The sequence below is a fragment of the Dromiciops gliroides genome, chromosome 1 (assembly GCF_019393635.1).
Source record: "Dromiciops gliroides isolate mDroGli1 chromosome 1, mDroGli1.pri, whole genome shotgun sequence".
Lineage (NCBI taxonomy): Eukaryota > Metazoa > Chordata > Mammalia > Microbiotheria > Microbiotheriidae > Dromiciops > Dromiciops gliroides.
The window spans coordinates 149,031,863-149,056,457 of record NC_057861.1 but is presented as its reverse complement, the minus strand read 5'-3'; the positions used below and the strand labels follow the sequence as shown (position 1 = coordinate 149,056,457).

Genomic DNA, 24,595 nt, shown 5'->3' with positions numbered 1-24,595 from the left:
GTTCAAGTTAATTTAAAGCTAGGCTTAACAGCTAAGAAGCATTAGAATGAGAGAGCTTGGAATCACTGTAATTTTGGGTTGTTCTCCTTTCAAATATCCAGCTTTTTATTTTTATTTTATTTCTTCAGACCTGTATATATTTGAGTCAATATTCTTTTGATGTGCTTAAATTTAAAATACAGTTTTATCTTAAATGGTTTGGAGGAGGTGGGGAGAAGAACTGGTTCTGGATATCCCTCTATTAAAGAATTCACTTCTCCCAAACACGTTCCAATCAGAATTAAAGTAGTTTTTATTTGGTGCAAGGTAATGTGGCCTGGAAGAAAGTCAAAGACAGCCTCTGGAGGAGGAGAAAGTTCAAAAACATTTCCTCAAAGAGCCAGGGGGAAGGCAATGCTTTTATAGAGGATAGATGGAGGAGAAACTTAAACCTACCTAGAGTTGGTATCATATTTCCTTAGCTCTGGGGTCAAGGTTATAGCCTTTGGTATGATAATCTTGTCCTATGGGGCTATCTATCAGTAGTAAGGACAACTGGTTACCATTTGGCTTTCTGGTATTAACTTTTATAGCTCCTTAATTCCTAGATATGTCTCTCCTGTTATCTGGTTGATTAATCTTTTTGTTTCTTACCAGGAGAACCTCTTTTGTTTGATTCTATGGCCATGTCAGTTTGATTTAAAATCTAGTGATTTGAGATTTCTTTTTTAATGTTTCTAATGCCTTTTGTGTTTTGCACCATGATCATTTAACATACTACAGCCTGTCCTTTGTTAAAAAGAAAAATACCTTAAAAAGCCTATTAACAGTGACTGTCCATAGGCTCTGACCTCTCCCCTAAGAGGAAGTCTGTATACCTCATCATCCGTTTTCTGCATTGTAGTTAATGTGAGCTCATCTGCTCTTTAATGTTGTTTGCATTCACTATTCTGTTCCCATCATTAGAACGTATCCATCCTGCTCTGAGGTATTACAGTCTACATCTCAGAATCACAAAATTTTAGAAGTAGAAAAGACATCACTTGCTGTCTGATTTATTTTCCACCTGGAAAGAATCTCTTCTATAACATAATCAACAAGTGGCCTCCTCTACTTGAAGACCTCCTTTGAGGGGAAGGAACCCTCTTTTCCAGAGATAGCTCATTCTGCTTCTTCTAGCTGTCATTTTTAGGAAGTTTTCCTTAGATTAGAATTGAATTTGCCTCTGCAACTCCTGCCCATTGTTCATAGTTCTACTTCTGGTGCTCAGCAGAATAAGCTTTTGTTCCTTTTCTACATAGGCTAAATAGCAATTGTACCTCTTTTGGCCAGAAATCCCGAAGGTCTTTCCTCACCCCCATTTATCTATTTTTTTTTCCTAGGTAAAAGAGGCCTTTCTGTGCCTCATTTCTTATCTAGCCTTACTTACTGAATGGGCTTTCCCTCAGGCAAACTGAGACCTGTGAAAGTCCTTGGCTTAAAAGGCCAAGGTGTTCCACTGCATCCAGGGCCATCTCCAGTTGTCCTGATGTACAACTTGCCACTATATCAACACTATATCAGGACAACTGGAGATGGCCCTGAATGTTTAAGGCCATTGGGGTTGTGACTTGCCCAGGATCACACAGCTCATAAGTATCTAAGGTGAGATATATAACCTGCCACTGGACCTAGATGGATCTGGAGGAGTGAGGCTGGTGACTTTGCACAGCCCTACCTCACTTACATCCAATTCACTGCAAGTTATGACATCACCTCCCTGATGTCATGGTCCCCTTTGAGAATGAATGACAAACACTTGACAGCTTCAAGTGTTTGAAGATAGTTATCATGACCCTTCTTTTCTTATGTTTTCAGTTCTTTCAGCTGATACTGTCTGTGTAGTCAGTCCCTTCAACATACTAGCCTTGCTCCTCTTGATGCTATCTGGCTTATTAATATCCTTTGTAAACTGGGATATCTAGAACTGAACGGTTGAGCGGTGCTCAGTCCAGGTGTGGTCCAACCAAGGCAGAGTATAACAGTACTATCACTTTCTTATTCCTGCAGTCAAAGCCTCTTTTAATGTAGTATAAGGTGGCTCTAATCTTTTTGGCTGCTATATCACACTGTTGACTTATATTGAGCTTGTGGTTCACAAAACCTCCAACTATTTTTCAGACACACCTCTTTTATTTTTTTATTTTTAATATTTTGTTCTTTTTCCAATTACATGTAAAAATAATTTATAATTTTTTTTTACAATTTTGAGTTTCAAATTCTCTCCCACCCTTTCTTTCCTTCCACCTCATTGAGAAGACAAGGGATTTGATAAAGGTTGTACATGTGTAGTCATGCAAAACATTTCCATATTAGTCATGTTTTGAAAGAAAAAAGACCAAAAACCCCAGGATGCTTCAATCTGTATTCATATTTTATCAGTTTTTTCTCAGGAGATGGATAGCATTTTTTTGTCAATTTCGGAACTGTATTAGATCTTTGTATTGTTAAGAATAGCCAAGTTATTCACAGTTGACCATCGTACAATATTCCTGATACTATGTACAATGTTCTCCTGGTTCTTCTCACTTCACTTGGCATCAGTTCATATAAGTCTTTTCAGGTTTTTCTGAAAGCATCCTGCTCATCATTTCTTATAACACAATAGTCTTCCATCATGATCATATACCACATGTTCAGCCATTCCCCAATTTATGGGCAGCCTTTCAGTTTCCAATTATTTACCAGCACAAAATGAGCTGCTATAAATATTTTTGTACGTATAGGTCCTTTTCCTTTAAAAAATTTTTTTTCTTTGTGTTACAGAACTAGTAGTGGCATTGCTGGGTCAAAGGGTATGCACAGTTTTATATGCCTTTGGGCATAGTTCCAGATTGCTCTCCAGAATGGTTGAATCAGTTTACAACTCCACCAACAGTGCATTAGTGTTCCAATTTCCCCACATCCTCACTCCAATATTTATCATTTTCCTTTAATGTCCTATTAGTCAATCTTATAGGCATGAAGTGGTACCTCAGAGTTGTTTTAATTTGCATTTCTCTAATCAATTGTGATTTAGAGCATTTTTTCTAGTGACTATAGACAGCTTTGAATTCTTCCTCTGAAAACTGCTTTAGACAAACTACTTTCTAACCGTTCCTTTCCCTATTAAATGCCATCTTAACATGACTTTCCTTCAAAATACAGTGTCTTTTACGTCTGTCACTTATCCTTTCCCAAGGCTCCCACTTTCATCAGTTCTTAGCTAGACTGTTGTCATATAATCTCCTACTTAATTTTCTCGTCTCTAGTGTCTCCCTTCTAGATGTCCTTCACAGAGCTAACAAAACAGTCTTTGTAAGGAACATGTGAACATATCACTTCTCAGCATGGAAATAATCAGTGCTTCTCTGCAAGACAAAATATAGACTCCTAAGGCTGATACTTAAGGACTTCCACATATGACTAAATTTATGTTATTTCTCTCAAACATTTCTTATGTTTCTGCCAAATTAGGTTGCTAGTTTTTTGTTTTTGTTTTAACTTGGCTTAGCACCTTTTTGACTTCTTAAAGACAGGAAGTATCCTGTTCCCTAGATCTTCATGAAATGTTTGTTGATTTTCTTTGTGTGTCATTTCAAATCTAAGGTTTACTGTATGATACTACTATGTGTTAGTATTATCTAATATAAGACATAGGATTGATCCAGAAATCCTAGAATTTGATTCTAGAATCTTAGTAAGTGAAGGAAAAAACCTTATATAATCTTTGGAATTAATTTTTCACTAACATTGAAAAGGTAATGTTAGACCTGCCTCATTCAAAAGTATACACTAAGAAGAACTGGTCCTTTTAAGTTGAAAAAATTTTAATTTCAAACAAAATTCATCTTTTGCTTACAGGGTTCATTGCTTAATTCAGAGTGGTTTTCAAAACATTTGCAAGCAGCAGCAGCTGCTTGTTGGGTGAGTTCAGTTTTTTAAAATTTATCATTAAATGTTGAGAATTGTAATATCACACTTTTTCTGATGAAAAAGCAGTGCTTTTGTACTTAACTGGCAAATCATTTCTGATTTATTAATAGAAAACATATAAGAAAAATATTGTTTAATATCCATGTATATTGTCTACAAGGTTGCTCAGTGGGGTTTGAGTTTTTAAGAGAATAAATTAATTTGTCTTAATGATTTGGATACAGATTTTTTCATAATTACAACTAAAATTAATATGATTTTCAAACAAATGAATATCAAACTGTTAAAAATATGACTTTAGTTCTTTAAAATATATTGTATTTAAGTTTTTTTACATTGATGATGTAAGTGTTTGTTTAATATTAGTCTTTATTGTATTTTTGAATTGTTAAAACAGGCCTAGAAACTAGATCTGTGACTTCATTGATAGAGACATCACCCAGATGAGAAAATTCTTGTTACCAATTCATGTTGGCACTTTCTTTGTAAATTATAGTCTTAGAGAATTTTGTAGAGCACTCTGAGGTTAAGTGACTTGCCTAGTGCAAACATCCAACTTGTCTTTCAGACTTGGAGGCCAGCTCTCTAGCCATAACTCCAAGTTGCCTCTTAAACATTTTTCAGTTTTTAAAATAATTATTCTTAGAGATATAATGAATAGAGTATGACTTGGTAGAGGGCTAGGCTTGGAGTCAGGAAGACCAGAATTCAAATCCTGCCTTTGACACTATATAACCCTGATCAAGTCACTTAAGTTTTTCCCTCAAGCGATCTCATAGAACCTCTCTAGCAGCATAGATGGGTTGTGATTTATATTGCTAAAGTTTCCATACAAGGAATTCTGCATGTTGATTAAATCCTTTATATACATATTTTATATAGTCTAATAGACTATTTTTTTTGATTCCTTGTTTCATGCTGCTCCATCAATGGATATAAATCATAATGTATACAATCTCTAATGCTTTCTCATCCTGTATAATTCTTATTCATTTCCTCCTTTAAATATCATATAGAGGATCTGCTCAACTAAAGGCCTTCCTCTTGTTTTTTAATATATTGTGGACACCAAGCTTCTTACTACATGACAGATCCAGTTCTTGTTCTAGTGATACATGTCTTCAATAATATTATAAGTTATAGAATGCTTATTTCTCAGTCCCATGATTCATCTTTTCATTTCCCTTTAGGTTATTTGCAATTTTAATTTTCTCAAGATTGTGATCTTCCATGATTCACAGCTATATAACATTACCAGGTGTTAAAGAAATGAACTTTTGAAAATAGTCATTGGAGACCCCTGAAAACACTGTGCAGTTTTTGAAAATCAATTAAACTTTTATTAAGTTTTTACTCTGTGCCAAATACTGTAGTAAGTATTGGAGATAAAAAGACCCCCAAAAAAGTGATGATCCTTGACTTCAAAGAGCTTACATTCTACAACTGTGTGGGGGAGATTAGGGAAGTCTTCACATAGAAGATAGCAGCTAGGTTGTACTTTGGGAATTCTAACAAGTGGTGATAAGGGGAAAGGGAACCTCAGACCTCTAGGACCTTTTGAAAAGTCTTCCAGCTGTTCCCCTTCATAACATTTCCTGGAAAGAAGGAATGTCATGCATGGGAACAGCTAGCAGGCAAATTTTACTGTAATATAGAGTCAGTGAAAAGGAATTATATGAAATAAGATGGGAGGGGTAGATGGAAGTCATATTGTGGAGGGCTCACTAAAAGCTAGGCTGAGCATTTCTTCTTTTATTCTATAGGCAATAGGAGGCCACTGAACATTTTAATAAGGAAGTGATATGGTAAGATCAGTTTTTTAGGAATGTTATTTTGGCAATTGTGTGGAGAATGAATTGGAGAATGGATAGACTAGAAGCAGAGAGCCTAATTAGGAGGTTATTTCAGCAGTCTAGGTAAGAGGGGTAAGGAAAAGGAGCACACATTTATTAGGCACCTAATATGTGCCAGACACTGTACTAAATACCAATATTATTTTATTTGATCCTAACAGCAACCTTATGAGGTAGGTGCTATTATTATCTTCATTTAACAGTTGAGGAGACTGAGTCAGACATGTTAAATAACTTTCCCAGAGTCACACAGGTAGGAAATATCTAAGGCCACATTTGAACTTGGATTTTTCTGACTCCAGGCCCAGCGCTCTATCTACTGTGCCACCTGGGTGCTCTAGTTTATGAAGGTCTGAGTAAGGGTAGAGGCTGGAGAGGAGAGAATAGATTCAAGAGATGTATAGATGTAGACTCAACAAAATTTGGCAGTTGATTGAGTATAGGGGCAAAAGATGAAAGGAAGAGTCAACGATGATTCCAAAGTTATGAATGTAGGTGACTGGAAGGGTGGTAGAATTAGCAACAGAAATGGAGAAGCTTAGAGAAGAAATAAGTTTAGGAGGAAATATGAATTCTGCTTTGGACATGTTGAATTTTGTGGGACATTGAGGTAGACCTTTGAGGAGGGAATTTTTAATATGGGATTAGAGTTGAGGAGAGAGATTAGGGCTAGATAGGTTGATTTGGGAGTCCTCTGCAATGAGATGATAAACTTTATGGAGCTGATGAGAGACCAAGAAGAGTAAAGAGAGAAGAGGGCCCAGGATAGAGCTTTAAAGAAATACTTGTGCTTAGTGGTTAGGGGCAAGATGATAATCTACAAAAGGAGGAGGAGCAGTGATAGAGACCTGTTCCAGAAGACGTGGAAAGAGAAAGTGTTCTGGAGGAACAAAAGATATAAGAGAAACCAAGGTGTTAGGGGATCTTTGGTAACCTTGGAGGAGTTTCAGTCATTGTGGTAAGAAGCGATATTATAAGGTATTCAAAAGAGAATGGGAGGGGAGGCAATTGAAGCAATAAGTGTGGACCACCTTCTCTGGGACTTTGGCTGTAAAAGGAGAAGATATTGAATGACAACTTCATGAGGTTGGCAGAGACAAAGGATTTTTTTGTTTTGTTTGTTTTTTAAAAGGATGGAGTTGAGCTGTCCAGTGGATAAGGAGAGATTGAAAATAAAAAAAGAAAGAATAATCAAATGTCCGAGTTCTTAGAGGAGAAGAGAGTGGAATCATGAATAGAAGTAGGAGGGTTGGTCTTTGCAAGAAGAACTACCTCTTCATCAGTGCCCAGAACAATGGAAGAGTGGAAGATGAGGAAGAGGAATATTAAGTTGCATTCAGTGAGGGACAAGAAGGCACTTGGGACAAAGGTGTCACAGATATTTAAGAATTGTGAGGGACTTCAGTGGCCAGAGAGACCCAAATATAGCCAAAAGGAATCCTCACTAAAAATATACCTCATTCTTTTCCTGAAGACTTCTAGTGAGGGGTAACCGAGAACTTCCCAAACCTCTTATTACTAGGAAGAGTTTCCTGGGAACATCAAACTTAAATTTGCCTTTTTTCAACTTTTGCCCATTGCTCTTGGTTTTGCCTTCTAAGGCAAAGAGGACAAATCTAATTCTTCTTCCAATAATAGTCCTTTAGATATATGAAGACAGCTGTCTTGTTCTCCCTGAGTCTTCTCTGGGCTAAATATCTCTAGGTTCTTCTTTTTATGACATGGACTCAAAGCCCTTCACCATCCTGGTTATTATGTGAGAGCCCTCCAGCTTATCAATATCCTTCTTAAATTGTGGCACCTGGGTCTGAAGAAGGTAGTTAAGATGTGGTCCAACCTGGATAAACTATAACCAAACTAATACTTCCTTATTATTTCTGAAATCTGTTCTACTCTTTTACAAAAGGATATCTTCTATTTTTATGTCAGCACATTTTCCATTGTATTCCTTTTCCTATCTCTGCCCAGAAAGCCATCCTTTAAAAAACTAAAAAAAAAAAAAAAAAGAAAAAAACAAAAATTCAATAAGGCTTACTGTTCATTTGTTTTCCAGTGTTGTCCAACTCTTTGTGACCCCATCTGGGGTTTTCTTGGTGAGGATACTGGGGTGGTTTGTCAGTTCCTTCTGATCATTTTAACAGATGAGGAAACTGGGGCCAGCAGGGTTAAGCGACTTGTTCAGGGTCACATGGAGTGTAAGTGTCTGAGGTTGGATTAGAACTTAGGAAGAAGAGTCTTCCTGACTCCAGGCCTGACACTAAATCCACTGTACTGCCTAGCTGCCCTAAACCAATATATCAAGAGTTGGATGATATCTGTAGCTTTGGCCTTCTACTTCTGTAAAAAAGTGAGGGGAGGGAGATAGCTAGTCATATCTCTTCTTTACAGACTGTGAGGGCCAAAATTTGATATATGGAGCATTATTTGGGTGACTCGCCTTAATATTGGGGTCCTGGAAATATGAGGGACCCTTTTAGGTTTAACCTCCCCTCTGAACTGCCCTTTTTAGATATTTCTCCCAGGCCAATAAGAAAGGAGCCTCTAAGCTTTAGTTCACAAAAGGATCAGATTTTATTACTTGGGAATTAATTAAACAACAAAGGTGAAACTAACAAAAATCAAAGATAAGGAAATAGGAAAATAGAAATGCAGATAGATATTCTTAACTCTAAGCTTAACCCAGACCCTTTCCAATTTAGCTAGTTCAAAGGAATTGAGGGTTTTCTGTAAGAAACTCACCAAACGTGAAAGTTTACAGTTGCTGACCAGAGACAGCAGTCGCCTGAGACAGAGCACAAACACACGCTGCGCACCACCACCACAAGGGTCAAGCTGAAAGATCCGGAAGTAGCCCACCTCCCTTCTAGGAGTGTTCAATCTCCCCTCCCCCAAAAGGGGAGGTCCTTCAAAAGCTGCCTTTGTAACCTCGGGGTGGGCCAGGTGTGGCCCCTCCCAAATGAGTTAACTAAAAACGGGAATATTAATCTTTACCACAAATAATTTTTACCACATTTCGCCCCCCCCGCCTTTGTTTCTTTGGAATACCTATATGGGTTTGTTCAATGAAACAGCCCAAAATACCAGAATATAATACCCTATGCTAGCAAACAATATGTTAATAACAATATAGAAAAGGGAGAGAGAAATTTTTTGTCCAGAGGGGCGATCCCTCATGAACTGACGCTTTGGCTTTGGCATTGGCCTTGCAGAGGGAGGGCCTCTGCAGAGAGTACATGTTACAGATGGTGTATATAATAACAGAAGGAAAAAACAACAAAACAGAACTGTTCATTTAAAGTCTCTGAGCTCTTATCTTCTTGGAGTGGTAAGATGTCACCAGGAGAAAACTGGACTCTGGTCTGGTCTCTGGTCTGGAAAGTTGGACTCACCTCTTTAGCTGTTGAACTGCTGGATTTTTACTAATCTTTAACATAGCATTGTCAATGATCAAATCAATACATTCCATTACATTCCCCTCCTTTATATAATACAGGGTTGAGGTAGTTATGCAATCTATAACACTTCTTACCACCATGTGTCTGGATCAAAGCCAAATTGAGTAATGTATTCATGACACCTGAAAATGTTAAGGAAAGTTACCATACCACATCTCATGGTTCCGAGACATCCAGCAATTGTGCTAGGCCATGTGGTCCTAGGAATATGCAGAAAAACCCAGATAGTAATGGAGACTAAGGTGAAATTCATGTTTCCTAAACTGGCCAACATAGACATTTCCAGAATGAGGAATAAGGAGTGACTCTCCAAGTATGGTTGGAGGACCCTGTAGGTCTCCAAGATCCTTTCAGGATGTCTATGAGGTCAAAACTAACTTCATAATAATACCAAAATGTCATTTGATAATCTTTCTTTTTTCAACTATGTATCTGTGGGAAGCTAGATTTTCTTTATATACTTCAACCAAAACAACATATTACAACAGATTGAATGCAAAAACAGATAGAAGACAACTGTCCACTATTAAGCCAGACAATAGATTTGTACTCTTCTCTTCTCACTCTTCTCACTTTTGTTTTAGAAAATATGGTTATTTTTCATGTAAAAAAAGTATTTGTTAACATGTAATGAATTTATTATTGCTATTTTAAATGAATCTATAAATAGTTTATCAGCTTAAATTTACAATAGGGTAAATATTGATAGATATAATCCATATAAACAAAAGTTTTCAATAATAAGAGTGAAAGGAGTCCTGAGGCCCAGAAATTGGAGAACTGCTGGATTACAATAATCAGAGTCAAAACTAAATTTAATTTTCTATGCTTTTTGCTTAGTTTTTAATGGTTATACTAAATTTTATTTCCATTTTCCCTTAAGATATATTCTAATCTTACATCTTGCCAAGCTCTTGGAAATATGTGTGTGATGAACATGAATTCTTGGAGCCCTGCCACCTTTGATGCTTGCCGTCTGTTTCGGTTTATCTTTGACAATACTGCTGGTCTAGGCACTGTTCATTCCATATCATTCTGGTATGAACATTTTTATTGATGTACTCTTTTTGTATATGCAACTATTTGTACAAATTTTAATAATAATAATAATATTGGATTGCCATGGTTTAAATGAAAATTATTTTCAGGAGAAAGAATCTTCCATGGTTGTTCTACGGAGACCAGGTAGGATTAGCACCTCAAGTGCTCAAAACTACTCAGCTTTCCACAAATTTCAGCTTTAAAGGTCAAAACCAGGTATGTTGTTAATTCCTTAAGACTCAATACTCTTAAGAAATTTATAGCAACTAAATTTAAGAACTAGATTGGTTAAAAAAAAGAGTTGCCAGATATATTTCTTTTTTTAATAATAAACATTTTTATTTATAGTTTTGAGTTCCAATTTTTATCCCTCTTTCCCTCCCTCCCCTAACCCCTCCCTGAGGTGGCAAACAATCAGATATAGGTTATACATGTATGATTATGTAAAACATTGCCATATTTGTCATTTTGTATAAGAAAACTTGATTAAAAGAAAAAAAGTGAAAAATAGCATGCTTCAATCTGTTCCATCAATATCAGTTCTTTCTTTGGAGTTGGATAGTATACTTCATCAACAGTCCTTTGGGATTGTATTGGATCATGGTATTTTTGTGAATAGTCAAGTCATTCAAAGTTCTTCATCGAACCATATTGCTGTCTCTGTGTATAATGTTCTCTTGGTTCTGCTAACTTCACAATATCATTTCATACATATCTTTCCAGGCCTTTCTGCAGATATATTTCTTAAAATTGTCACAGTCATTTAAATTCCTATTTTAAAAAATGAACCTTGACTTTACTCCCTGATGTCAACAACTTTTGGCAACTAAATAATACAGTTGTTAATGTTGTCCTTCCCTCAGTAATTCTGGACATTTGATGTGGCAGTTTTCAGCATTTAGGGACATACAGGTCATACACACAGTAATGTATCTCTTTAGGGATAGAATTCTTTTCCCCAGGAGTCCATTTGCAAAGCTAGGGAAACTCATATTGTGGACCCCTGAGAAGAATCTTGAGGTATAAGAGTAAAATGATGACTTCCATGCCCAAGTTACAGGGAATTTCTGACATGGCATGCCCCAGCATCCTGGATATTGGCCCAATAGGGCATTTGGGGCTTTGTTCAAGATGCCTGGTCCCTCTAAATCTTTGAATCCAAGGAAGAGGGGAAAACTTGAATTTTTTCTCCAGTTCATGCATAAAAAAGTTCTTTTATATTCGAAAACAAGATGCTAAAAGCCGAAGTTCTGTATCCTTCAATCTTGAATCCATTTTAATAGTTTGGGTTCCAGAATTTATGCAGTTTTCTTCAGTGTGCTTGACTATCTATGGTTTTGGTTAAATTAATCTAGTTTCAAAATAGAATCAGTTAATATTTACTATTTGGCACTTTAGTTGGGAATGTTATTTTTCTCAAAATTATCATGCTGTAAGAATATGTAACATTTTAATTTAGCTTTTGCCTTTCATCATTAGAATATGAAGCTGAGGTTTGTTGCAGCTTCCTATGATGTGAGAGGAAATTTTCTCGAGTGGAAGACTTTGGAAGGAGGTCTTTTACAGGTGAATATCATTTTAGTTAAAGAATTACTAATATAGGATAAAGTACTGGCCCTGGATTCAGGAGGACTGGGGTTAAAATCTGGCCTCAGACACTTGACACTTATTAGCTGTGTGACCCTGGGCAAGTCATTTAACCCTCATTGCCCCGTCCCCCCCAAAGTTACTAATACACTTTTTAAAAATTACATTCAGCATAAAAGGAAAAAACCAGTCACTGTTTTAAATGGAACATACTTTTAAATGTTAAACATTTAGGGGCAGCTAGGTGGCGCAGTGGATAAGATGCCAGCCCTGGATTCAGGAGTACTTGAGTTCAAATCTGGCCTTAGACACTTGACACTTACTAGCTGTGTGACCCTGGTGACCCCGGGGAAGTCACTTAAGCCCCATTGCCCCGCAAAAAAAAAAAGTTCAACATTTATCACACCTTAAACTGAGAGTCTTGTGACTCAGGTTTGGGGTCACACAACTACAATGTCCTAGAGCTATTTCAAGTCTAGCACCTTCTTGCCACATCTGTAAATTGGATCTAATATCTATACTGCCTATCTTACACAATGGTTGAAAATAAAGGACTTTGCAAATTGTGAAGCTCTGTATAAATCTAAGTTATCATTTTATTAGTTTTTAAAAAATTATCTAATACTTACCTTAAAAATCACCCTACTAGGGGCAGCTAGGTGGCGCAGTGGATAGAGCACCAGCCCTGGAGTCAGGAGTACCTGAGTTCAAATCTGGCCTCAGACACTTAACACTTACTAGCTGTGTGACCCTGGGCAAGTCACTTAACCCCAATTGCCTCACTAAAAATAAATAAATAAATCACCCTAATAAAGAACAACTAAAGAACCCTAATACAGGTTCTTCTTTTAATTTTGCATATTCTAGTAATATAGAACAGAGCAATATGTGGCCTACAGTACACTGGAGTATGACCTGAGCCAGATTAATATATAATTGCCAAATATTTGACAAAATAAATACACATAAAATAGAACATATATAATAATGTTAATCTGTGGCTTTCTGGGTTAATATGTGGCCTTCAGCAGTCCTTAAGTATGATTTGGTGGCTCCCTTTTCTATTTCAGTTTGACAACACTGTCCCGAGAGTGCTCACATCTACATTATTCAAGTTACATTTTTCTGTTAATAAAATAACCTTTTTGCTTTTGAATTGTCTCATTTTCTTTACTTGTTTGACTGTTTTGATGTAGCTTTGTCCAGACACAGTGACCAGACTGAATGCTGCTTATAACTTTGGAACAACTTATCAGCAAAATGTAAGCATAAAATATATTAAGTTAATTTTTATTCCGTATTTAAATATCATTCTTTTAAAAAACATGCCAGTAATACTGGAGAGAAATGTGTGTCCTTGAGAAAATATGGTCTAATATTTTAAATAATAAATGAAATTTCTTGATTCATTCACTGTCAAATAGTGATAAAATAAAATGTAGTTAATACTATCTAGATTCAGAAAATCTACATAATTTTCATATGAGAAGAGTATCACATGTTTTTAAGTTTTATGAACTCATTCTGATTCATAGATTGATTTGCAAGTTTTTCTTAAGTCCTTGTCATAAGTATTTTTCTTAAAATAATAATAGATTTTCAAAATTATGTTTATTTCACCTAGATTTGTAGGCATAAAGAAAAAGTCAGTTATATCTAATGTTGAAATTTTTAGAGAAAATTGCATATATTTTATTATAATATTTTTTCTAAAACAAATTCTATGTATGTATATGTATGTATGCATGCATACATGTGTGTATATATAGATTATATCTATATAAACATATAAAATCCAGCCTGAGTCCCAATAATTAATTTTAATTTAAATGACTACATCTTACAATTTTCTGGGAACTCACTGATGGTTAGGGCATGCTTAGCAAAGCTATTTTTGGGGCCATTGATAAGATTTCATTGATGTCGCACTGATAAGCTTTTAACCCACACTTAGATTGACTAGAACATATATAACAACAGTAAGTAAAATACTCTTACTTTAGATAAATTCTATGCCTGTGGTGTTCAGTTACTAATATATTCGATTTTAAACTTCCTACTGTTTTGCCATATTTGAAGGTAGAAACTGAAAGTACAACTTTTGGCACCATTCTTGAGTAGATCATAGATGGAAACTTAAATTGGGGGAGTATTTTTTAATCGAATTGAATATTTTTGTACAACCCTTCATAAGGAAAGATAATGTAATTAGCCTTATCCTGCCGTTGAATTGCATTAGTCTATTTGAAAGATGAATTTCTGTTTTAAATTATTAGCATAAAATTTAATGTTTTGAAGACTTTGGTGACTAAAAGATAACCAGTGGCTTTAAATTTGCTATTTCTAATGAGCAAACTATGCCTTTTTGGCCAGGACAACCATGCCTATTATTTATTCTCTACTTGTTGGTTGACCTGTTTTTTTCCATTTAAAATGAACTTTTATGTTTTGGGAGAATGCATGGAATTATGTATATGCGCTTTAAACTATTTTATCGAAAATTTCCCTTCAATTTATCTAAAAACATCTTTGAAGATGACCAATAGAAAATTTTAAGTTTGATGCTTTTTTTTTTAATAGTGTGAGATTCCCATTTCCAAGATTTTAACAGACTTTACAAGTCCAGTATTTTATGACGTGTATCTTGAGTATACTAGTGAAAATCAAGAGCAACATCTTTGGGCTATACCAATATTAAACCTGAATCTTCGGTACAATGAAATCTTTGTGAACCAAGGTAAGACCCTCATATTTATCTTACATGCTTTAAATTGACTCAAACAGGTAATAATAATAGCTTGCATTTATAGTGTTTTGAGGTTTGCAAAGCACTGTACAAATATCAATCAATCAATAAACAGCAAGCATCTACTTGTGTGCCAGGCCCTGTGTTAAGTACTACAAAAAGAGCCAGCCCTGCCTTCAGGGAATTTACAGTCAAAAGAATGAGAGAGATAGTATCTCATTTGATCCTGTAACGATTGGAATGACGCCACCTGCTGGAGACTTACTGTAGAAGAGTTCTGCCCATGAAGCGAAGGTCTTTGAGGGCAAGACCAGGAGTCTTTTCTTTGGCGTCAGGAAGTGATGCAGGCTAGTGGGAGGAAGAAGGAAGAGACTGGCGCTCGGTCTCGCTCTTTCCTTTGGACTCTGGTGGAGAGTGGAGCTAGAAATGTGCTCTCCCTTTAATAGATAGGAATCTAGGCCTTCCTTCTCTCTTTATCAAATTCTTATTCTCCTTAATAAATGTTTAAAAGTCTAACTCTTGCTAAAGCTTATAATTTATTGGCGACCACTCATTAGATATTTTAGACAGTTTAGCTAGAATTTTAGCCCTTAACAATCCTCACAACCACCCTGGGAGGTAGGTGCTATTATTATTCTCATTTTATAGATGGGAAGACTAGGGTAGACAGGTGAAGTGACTTGCCCAGGATCACATGGTAGTCTGAGGTTTTATTTGAACTTATGTCTTCCTAACTCCAGGCCTGGTGCTCTATCTACTGTGACACTTAGTTGCCTAGGTAATGGCCTATTTTATTTTTAATTTTAATTGTATTGTTTTTTGTGGAGTTAGAGTCTCCGTTGTTGTCCTTGACATGATACTTTGCTGAAAACTTCCTGAGGAGAATGAGTAGAAATCATGTGGGAGCTTTTTCTCAGAATGATGAATAATTTTTTTTCTTTAAATAGTTCTTCTTATAGCAAAAGCCCATTAATTCACACTAATTGGAGAGAATTATTTTTCCAAATTGATGAAAACTTAAAAATAATAGAAATAATAATTAGGTGTGATGGAGGCAGTTGAATTACCAGGATCACAGTAGAACCACTATCACTGATATTCTCACCACCAGTTTCTCTTTAGCCTTCTTATTTGAAGCTAAATATATTTGCTTTGTATATTAATTTTGTTTAGGGTATTTTTTTCCAAATTATTCTTAGACAGCTATAGAAGTTTTGAATGTCATCCTGTTCACATGCAAATGTTGAAAAACAGTGATCACACTTTGGCACAGTGCTAGAGGAAATGAAGTATATCCACGCTGACATTCTTGCTCTAAGAGGACAGAGAAGATAAAGAAGTATGAGTTCAGTCAAAGGATGGTGGGAAGGCCCTTTGAGAGTGAAGAAAGGGAAGAAGCCCCCTGTGGTCCTGAAAAAAGTCAATAGGAAACACGTTAGGGGATATTTGGGCATGTTGTCCCAGAGTGTTATAATGAAGGCAACTGAGCATTCCATCAGGAAGATGATTACCTTTTCTGTACCAGCATTCCCTGAAGAAGAGAACAACCTAGGGATTTCTGAAAAGAATTTCACAAGTCCCTCTAACTTTTTTTGTTTCATGGATCCCTTTGGCAGTATGGCGAATCCTCTGTACCCTTTCTTTTTTTTTTCTTTTTTTAAAAAGTATTTTATTTTATTTTTAAAGTAATAAACATTTTTATTTAAAGTTTTGAATTCCAAATTTTATCCCTCCTTCCCACCTACCCCCTCCCTAAGGCAGTCAACAATCAGATACAGGTTATGCCTGTACAATTATGTTAAACATTACCATATTAGTAATTTTGTATAAGAATTCTGTACCCTTTCTCAGGATGTTTTTAAATGCATACGCTAAAACAGGATCATAAAGGAAACCAATTATATTGAAATAGAGTTATCAGAAAATATATATATTTTAAAGGGTTCCCAGACCCCAGGTTAAGAACTCTTCCTCTAAACTAAGACAGTATGTACTTGGGATACTTAGTGATTTCAGTGCACATGTAGATGCAGAAGATGATGGAGAACACTACATAGGAAAAGTATGGTTTGAGATCAAGAACCAAACAAATTTGAAAGCTTGTGAAGCCCATAATCCTGAATCCTTTCTTCAGTAAGAGAGTCAGAAGATGCTGTTATTAAGTAATTAATGGTGTCCTGAAAACCTAGAGAAAAGGGAATATCAGTGAAGAAAGGATGATTACAGTGTCAAAGGCTGCAGGAAGGTTGAGGAGAATGAGAATTGAAAAAAGATTTTGCAATTAAGAAATCATTGATAACTTTGGAGAGAGCAGTTTGAGTGGAATGATGAGGTTGGAAGCTGGATTATAAAGTGTTGAGAAGAGAGGAAGTGGAGGACCCTTTTGTAGATGTCCTTTCCAAGGAGTTTAGCCAGAAAGGGGAAGAGATATAGGACAATAGTTAACCTGGATGGAAGGGTCAAGTGAGGGTTCTTTGAAGATCGGGAAGGTGTGGCCATATTTGTAAGCAGTGGGGAATGAGCTAGGGGGGAGAGAGAGAGAGATTTTGAAAATAAGTGGTAGAATGGAGTCGGTCTGTGTGTGTGTGTGTTTATGTATGTATTAAATGAATAGATGCTGTAGTTTGTATATCCAATTGCATATTATGGTCTGGGCAACAGGTGACCTTCATCCGCTTGATTTTTCCTATGTGGATGGTTAGGACAAACTCTTTTAAGTGATTATGGATCTCACCCAGGAGGCTCCAAAGGATTTTGGGGCTTGATGCAATTAGGAGAATTAGAGTGTTCTTGAAAAATGTTAGCTTTTTCATATAATTCAAGGAATCCTATATAATTTGGACATCTGTATGCTTCATACTTTATTGGAGGAGAACCTTTAAGGCAGTGTTTTACTCTCCTGGATCAAATGCTTTTTATAGTCAACAAATAATAAGTACCAAGGAATCTTGTTTCTGCATTTAAAAATCAATTGTGTTATGCATGTGAAACTCTTAAACCTATCTGGGCCTCAGTTTCATCATCTCTAGGAGCCAGACCAGATAACCACTGAGGGCCCTTCTAGCACATAATCTGTGAAATGTGGACTTGTAAAGGCCTATTTGCTTTTAATATGTCACATGATCTTGATGTTCATGTAGATTATTTTTATTAAAATTTTATATTGATCTGAAGCAGTTATATGTATCAGTGTTATGTTTGCTTGCTTTTTTGTGAGAGTTTTTCCATAACTTTTGACAATTTTACCTCCTTTAGATACCTTGTGAATCAACTAATAGCATCCTCATATTTTGTCACCTCTAGTATAAACCTCCCTCTGTGTTTGCTAGTTCTAGGCTCATTGGCTCTGCCATCTTTATCCTTTTTAGTTCTTTTGGTTTCTTTGTTATAATAATTGATTTACATTAATTTACTTTCCTTACAAGTTATTATAATTAATGTCAGTGTCCCTATTTAAATAGACCAGGTTTTAGTTTTAAATTCACATATATTTTTAAATTTTTATTCTTCAACTTTCTTATTTTTATCTTTTCTCTTTTGGTCAGTTGTCACATTTGAGATTTTAACAAAATAACTGAGGCAGATCTCTGAGCAAGATAACATTTCTTAGCAGTGGCATTCTATCTGTCAATAAATGGGGCAGTGACTTGCTTCTATTAATGCCAAAGACCCTGAACAAAAAGACAATTACCCTTTTATAAGTTTTGGGGAGTACAAAACAAAGAACAGAACAGGGCAGATGACATCATGGAATTAAGGGCAACATGACATTACAGAGCTGAGGCACAGGAACCACATGATTAGTTGGAAGTCTGGTAATGGGAGCTAGCAACAACCCCTCCCCTTCTCTCTTGAGACTAGGAAGTGCTCACTGTTTGAGTCCAAATACCAGATAGCAGCCCAGACTTTTGGACAGCTAACCAGACATCTTTGAAGGGTAACTTGGTGGAGTTAAGATATCAGGCCCCATCTCCCTTTCTGTTCACACACCTTCCCCAAGGTTAGCAAAATTTCTTGAGGCAAGAATAGGCCAGTAATTAGCAGGAGAGCTCAATTTCTAAAGCCAGCTGAACTCTATACTAAGTTCAGAGACAAAGAACCACAACTTCAGCAATTTACAGGAAAAAATCAATTATTTGTAAATAGGATTAATAAGAAAATGATACAGGATCAATCTTAATCTTCTCACACTGATCTGCATATACACAGCTGATTCAAGAATGATTTTCATGTCAGTAATGATTCATTTGCTGTCTATTAAAATATAATTAGTCTCATTTTTTTCAGCATTATTTGGTACTTGCTTTGTTGCATACTGACCAATTCTTTTTCTCAAAACAACTAATCATTATATCTAGGAGCAATATTTCTGTGTAGTCTACAAATCTTGGCCTCTCTAATCCTTCCTCCTAAACTAATTTTCTAACATTTTTTTCATTGTCCTTAACCCCCTTTCACTTTTTAATGCAACAACAACAATAACAGCAAACCTCAGATAGAGTGTGATAGAGTGGAATGAGTACTGGATTTTGGAGTCAAGGGATAAGAGTTTGGGTACCAGCCCTGTTCTTCATAATACCTGGGTAACCTTGGGAATATAACTTAATTTCCTTGGGCTTCAGTTTCTTACCTGGAAAAGGAGAGGGTAGTACTGGATGACCTTGTAAGATCCCTTCTACTCTAGTTCTGTGAACCTTCTACCCAAGATAGGCAACCACAATGATGTTGACCCATACGTCTGCTTTCTCATAGGTGTGAAATTTTTTATTGATACTTTTAAAAAAAAATTGATTTGTGGGGCAGTGAGGGTCAAGTGACTTGCCCAGGGTCATATAGCTAGTGAGTGTCAAGTACCCGAGGCTAGTTTTGAACTCAGGTCCTCCTGAATCCAGGGCCAGTGCTTTATCCACTGTGCCACCTAGCTGCCCCCAGGTGTGAAATTTTTATGGGAGTAATCTGTCTTCTTTGAGAGTATCCTTGAAGGAATTCTGAGTAGAAACCAAACAGCTTTCATGATAATTTTATATAGACATATACCCGAGAGGAATAGTTCTATATATAACTTTTTAAAATATAAAAACCTACTGTAGCTCTTGGAGTGCAGTAAGGTAGCACTGTGGATAGAGTGCCAGGCCTGGAGTCAGGAAGACTCATCTTCATGTTCAAATTCCACCCCAGACACTTACTAGCTGTGTGACCTCAGGTGAGTCACCTCAGTTCGTCATCTGTAAAATGAGCTGGAGGAGGAAATGGCAAACCATTTCAGTATCTTTGCCAAGAAAACCCCAAATGGGGTCACAAAGAGTCAGACATAACTGAAAAACAACAGAACAACAAGAAAAAATGACTCACTACAGCAAAATGTAGCCCTTCACATTCTTTTGAAACAAGTTTTTAATGCATATATTAAAATGATACCTACAAATCTATAGAAGTAGCTTTGCTTGAGGGTTGTGCTCACAGCTGCCAGTGTCAGTGTTGGGCTTAAGGACCTGCCTGCTCCAGGGTGCAGCCAAGAAGGGTTTCCTGCGTGTTTCCCCAGGCCACCCAGAGGATCCTGCGCACAACTGGACATTGTCTCGCTTGCAGAGAACTGCAGAGCCTCTCACCTAATCCTCACCAACAGGGAGGCCAAATTGCTGGAGCAGGGGAGCAGGGCCCCTAGCACAGAACAGGTGCTCTGTGAATGTGTGGTGATCAATTCATTTTAGCCAAACATTTGATGAACAGTCTTGAGTTGTTTTCCTGGACAAGGTCAATGGAGAGGGATGCAGTGGTAAAGTGGACTCAGAACTGGTTAATAGCTGGACTGCAGTGTAAACATTCATGGCTTGGGGTTATTTTGGGTGAGAGGGGACTAGACCTATGATTTAATTAGGTGGAAAGTCTCAGTTCAGAAACTCCTACCAATACAGATCGACACCTTCTGTGCTACTTAGTCTTATGGAGGTGCCTAGAGCAGGGGCATTAAACGCTGACCCTGGGCGAGAATCAGATGAAAAGGTAATTGGTAAATATTAACAAAAAAAAATCAGCAGACCATAAATAATGTTCATATGTGGCTTTCTAAGTCAATCTGTAGCCTTTCAGCACAGACCTTTAGATATAGGTAGTAGCACCCCTGGCCTGGAGCCTTGAAAGGGTAAGCGACTTATTTATACAGAATTACATAGGCAACGTGTGCCAGGGGCCAAAGCTTCAATCCAGGCCTTCTTGACTTCAAGCCTTCCACTGTGCTTGGGAGACCAGCTAGTTGAACCCCTTTGTTTTATAGTGAGAAAACTGAGGCCAAGTTAAAGTGACTTGCCCAAGATAAAATAACTTTAGTAGAATCAAGATGTAAGTACAGGTCCCCTGACTCTACATTCAGTACCATTTTCATTACATTCGAAGTAGCACTGTGGTTGGCACGTAATAGGTACTTGCTAAATCCTTGTTCTCTTTCTCCTCTTTTATCCTCTGTGTATTTTGTAAACTGTGCAGTGCTTTCAATGACCTTAAACTCCTCACTGTCATAGGAGCTCAACTCTTTTTTAAAAATAATTTTTATTTTTTGTTTTGAGTTCCAAATTTTATCCCTCCTTCCCTCCCTCTCTTCCCCCTCCTTCCCTCCCTGAGGCAGTAAGCAATCAGATACGGGTTATATATGTATGATTATGTAAAATATTGGTATATTAGTCATTTTGTACAAGAAAACTTGAATAAAAGAAAAAAATTAAAGAAAGTGAAAAATAGCATGCTTCAGTCTGTAGTCCATCAATATCAGTTTTGGTTTTTTTTTTTTGGAGGTGGATAGTATGTTTCATCATTAGTCCTTCAGGGTTGTCTTGGATCATTGTATTGTTGAGAATAGTTAAGTCATTCACAGTTCTTCATCAAACAATATTTCTGTCACTGTGCACTGGTTCTGCTCACTTCACTATACATCAGTTCATACAAGTTTTTCTGGGGCTTTCTGAAATCATCCTGCTTATCATTTATTATAGCACAATAATATTCCATCACCATCGTATACCACAGCTTGTTTAGCCATTTTCCAATTGATGGGCATTCCTTTGATTTCCAATTCTTAGCCACCACAAAAAGAGCTGCTATAAAGATTTTTGTACAAATAGGTCCTTTTCTCTTTTTGGGGCCCAACTCTTTAAGATCAGTTGTCTGGGATTGCTTTATAGATTTGAAGAATCATGAAACCCCATGATTTGGAAGGAAACAAAGTGACAGGTTACCCAAAGTATGATGGAAAGATGCTATATGGGTGTAGCTAGTCCGTTGCTCTTACCAGCTTCTCTAGGGACAGGCTAGAGATAGTCCTTGTGTGAAGCTGGCATCTCTTTAGCTGGGAGACCAGCAAGTGAGCACTTAGACCAATGAAATCATGAACCACCAGAGTATAAAACTAAAGTATTTTTTTGTTCTTTTTTTCTTCTTTCTCTTGTTTTTGGACAACAAAGACAGCAGCTCTGCCAAGTGGCTTCTGACTCGCCGCCTATTCTTGGTGGATACATTAAGTGGACGAGAGAATGACTTAGGGAGTCGGCCAAGAATAATTCGAATTGCCAGCAAATTAACAATGAGGTGAATAAATGTGTAGTACTGTACTTGTTCTTGATGATATTATATGTAGCACAAGAAGCAATGCCCAGCAATCTCAGGGAAAAATAACTGAAGTTCATGGGTAATAAGATTTATGGCCTCAGATGTGCATCTAGCTCAGCACAAAGTAAGAGTAACAAATTGAAATTGAAATTCTAACACCAGTAGGTTTGATGACCTCTCAGGTACCACCAGTCAGATTTGGTAGAATGGGTTTAATTGTGGGGGCAGGGATATGAAGAAATATAATCTATTCAAAAGAAACATGTCTAATAGAGTGAGGAGAGCACTATACATAAGGAATAAATAATTGTAGGATCCACATACTTCAACAACTGATCTAAGAGTGCCAGAACTGTGGCTTATATAATGTTTGCATCTCCCATAGGAGTGTGACATAAAGAACCAGTATCAGAGCCAGCAAGATGTGTTTAAGTCTTGGCTCTGACACATATTGGTAGTCACTTATCCTCTCACTGCTTTAGGCAATTCTCCAAAACTATCAGTTGCAGAGAAGGTGCCTCACCTGGGAAATCACAAGTCTGGCCCCTATCCCCATGTGCCATAGCACCTATTGGAATACACTAAATGAAATAGGTGCTTTCATATATGATAATTGTATAACTGAATGAATTATATTATTATGGGGGTATACTTAGACTACTCCAAAAGATGGAGACTATGGACAATGCTTTGCAAATACCTATCACTGAACTGAAAAAGCTAATCGCTAAAAGTCAGATTCTTTAAAAAGTGGTTATGACAAATAATAAAAGTTTTGACTTTATTTACTACCTGTTTTGTCCCTCATCAGGTAGAAGGGAACAGTGGAAATTGTTAATCTTCACTTAGTCTGACCAACAAGAAAGAAAAAGTTGGTAATGTGAAAGTGATAGAAACTTCTGGGAAAAGTGACCATGTCATCTTGGGTTCATGTTAGTGAAAAGGGAAAATTGGGGATAATTAGCCCCATATCCCAGAATCTTGAACAGCAGGTCGTTAAAAAAAAATTAAGAGAAAGAATAGTAATAACCCTGGAAACTATTAAAAGTTATGGCTATGAAGAATGCAAGATGAAATACAATCAAATAATGCTTAAGAGAAAAAGGAGAGAGATCTACAAAAAAGAGTAGCTATATGACGAACTTTTTAAAAAATGACATAAAAAAGATGTAGGGAGGGGCATTTGAATAAATATAGAAGAGCAACACAACCCTATCCAGAAGGTAAAAGTCCAGAATGAGAAGTTTGCAAACAACAACAAAACACCCCCTCCTCAATCTTAACATAACAAAAAGGGGCTTTAAAAAATCTATGGGGGACAGCTAGGTGGTGCGGTGGATAAAGCACTGGCCCTGGATTCAGGAGGACCTGAGTTCAAATCCAGCCTTAGACACTCGACACTTAACTAGCTGTGTGACCCTAGGTAAATCACTTAACTCTCATTGCCTCACAAAAAACAAACAACCCCCCCCAAAAAACTGAAAAAAAATCTATGGAACAATAAGATCAAGGAAGGGAGTGACCCACTGTTTGGAGATTATGGTATAATGTCAGTTAATGACAGAAAGAAGGTGGAACTACTCAACTATTATTCCATCTTCTCTAGCAAAGAAGTCTCCAAATGGAAAATGTAGGATAGGTATATAAGAGAAATTGAAGTCTAGACTGGTAAAGAGTTAAGAAGAGAACACCTCACTTCAAATGAGTCTCTAGGACCAAATGAAGTCCTTCATATCTAGCCTTATGTCCTGTTTTTGGTTGACAAATAAAGGGAAAGTCCTAAATATAGTGTATATTGGCTTTAGCTTTGTTTTTGACATAGAGCCCCAATATTTCTTTGTAAATAAGATAATGAAATGTGGACTAGATGATGATAGATTTTTAGCTAGTTAGAACAACTACATCCAAAGTGTGTTGCTTAATTGATCAATGGAAACAAAGATCTCCAGTAAAATACTAGTTAAAGACATAGGATCTTGAATTTGAAATCTCCAGGTGTTTTAAAGATAGGAAGCAGGAATAGAATAGGTCATATTCAAGGATCAAAATTAATAGTCATCTTTCTAGGCTAGAATGCTAAATTGAAACTAGCAGAATGAAATTTAATTGGAATAAACATAAGGTCTAGATTTAGGTTTGGAAAATTAATGAGTATGATGGGGAAATATTACTTATATAAAAAATTACTCAAAGTCTTAATTGACCACATGCTTAAAATAAGAGAATGAAACAGTAACTTCAAAAAGCTAATGCAGTGTTAAAGTACATCCATTGAGATTAGCGTATGAGAGCACTTTGCAAACCTTAGAGCATCATATAAATGTAAGCTATTATTATTACTACATTAATGAAAATAGTGTCTAAGTTGTAGGAAGTCATAG

The 24,595-nt window shown here is 36.5% G+C and overlaps 1 protein-coding gene across 4 annotated transcripts in view; it reads left to right on the top strand.

Moving 5' to 3' along the window:
- Nucleotides 1-24,595, top strand: part of TMEM67 (transmembrane protein 67) — a 76,578-nt gene that overhangs the window by 16,901 nt on the left and 35,082 nt on the right. For all 4 annotated transcript variants that reach the window (XM_043979074.1, XM_043979073.1, XM_043979075.1 and 1 more), the window contains 7 exons: nucleotides 3,862-3,924; nucleotides 10,125-10,279; nucleotides 10,390-10,498; nucleotides 11,762-11,848; nucleotides 13,066-13,131; nucleotides 14,450-14,606; nucleotides 22,070-22,193. In XM_043979074.1, the coding sequence (XP_043835009.1) occupies nucleotides 3,862-3,924; nucleotides 10,125-10,279; nucleotides 10,390-10,498; nucleotides 11,762-11,848; nucleotides 13,066-13,131; nucleotides 14,450-14,606; nucleotides 22,070-22,193 (761 nt within the window). The remainder of the gene's footprint in view (nucleotides 1-3,861; nucleotides 3,925-10,124; nucleotides 10,280-10,389; nucleotides 10,499-11,761; nucleotides 11,849-13,065; nucleotides 13,132-14,449; nucleotides 14,607-22,069; nucleotides 22,194-24,595) is intronic.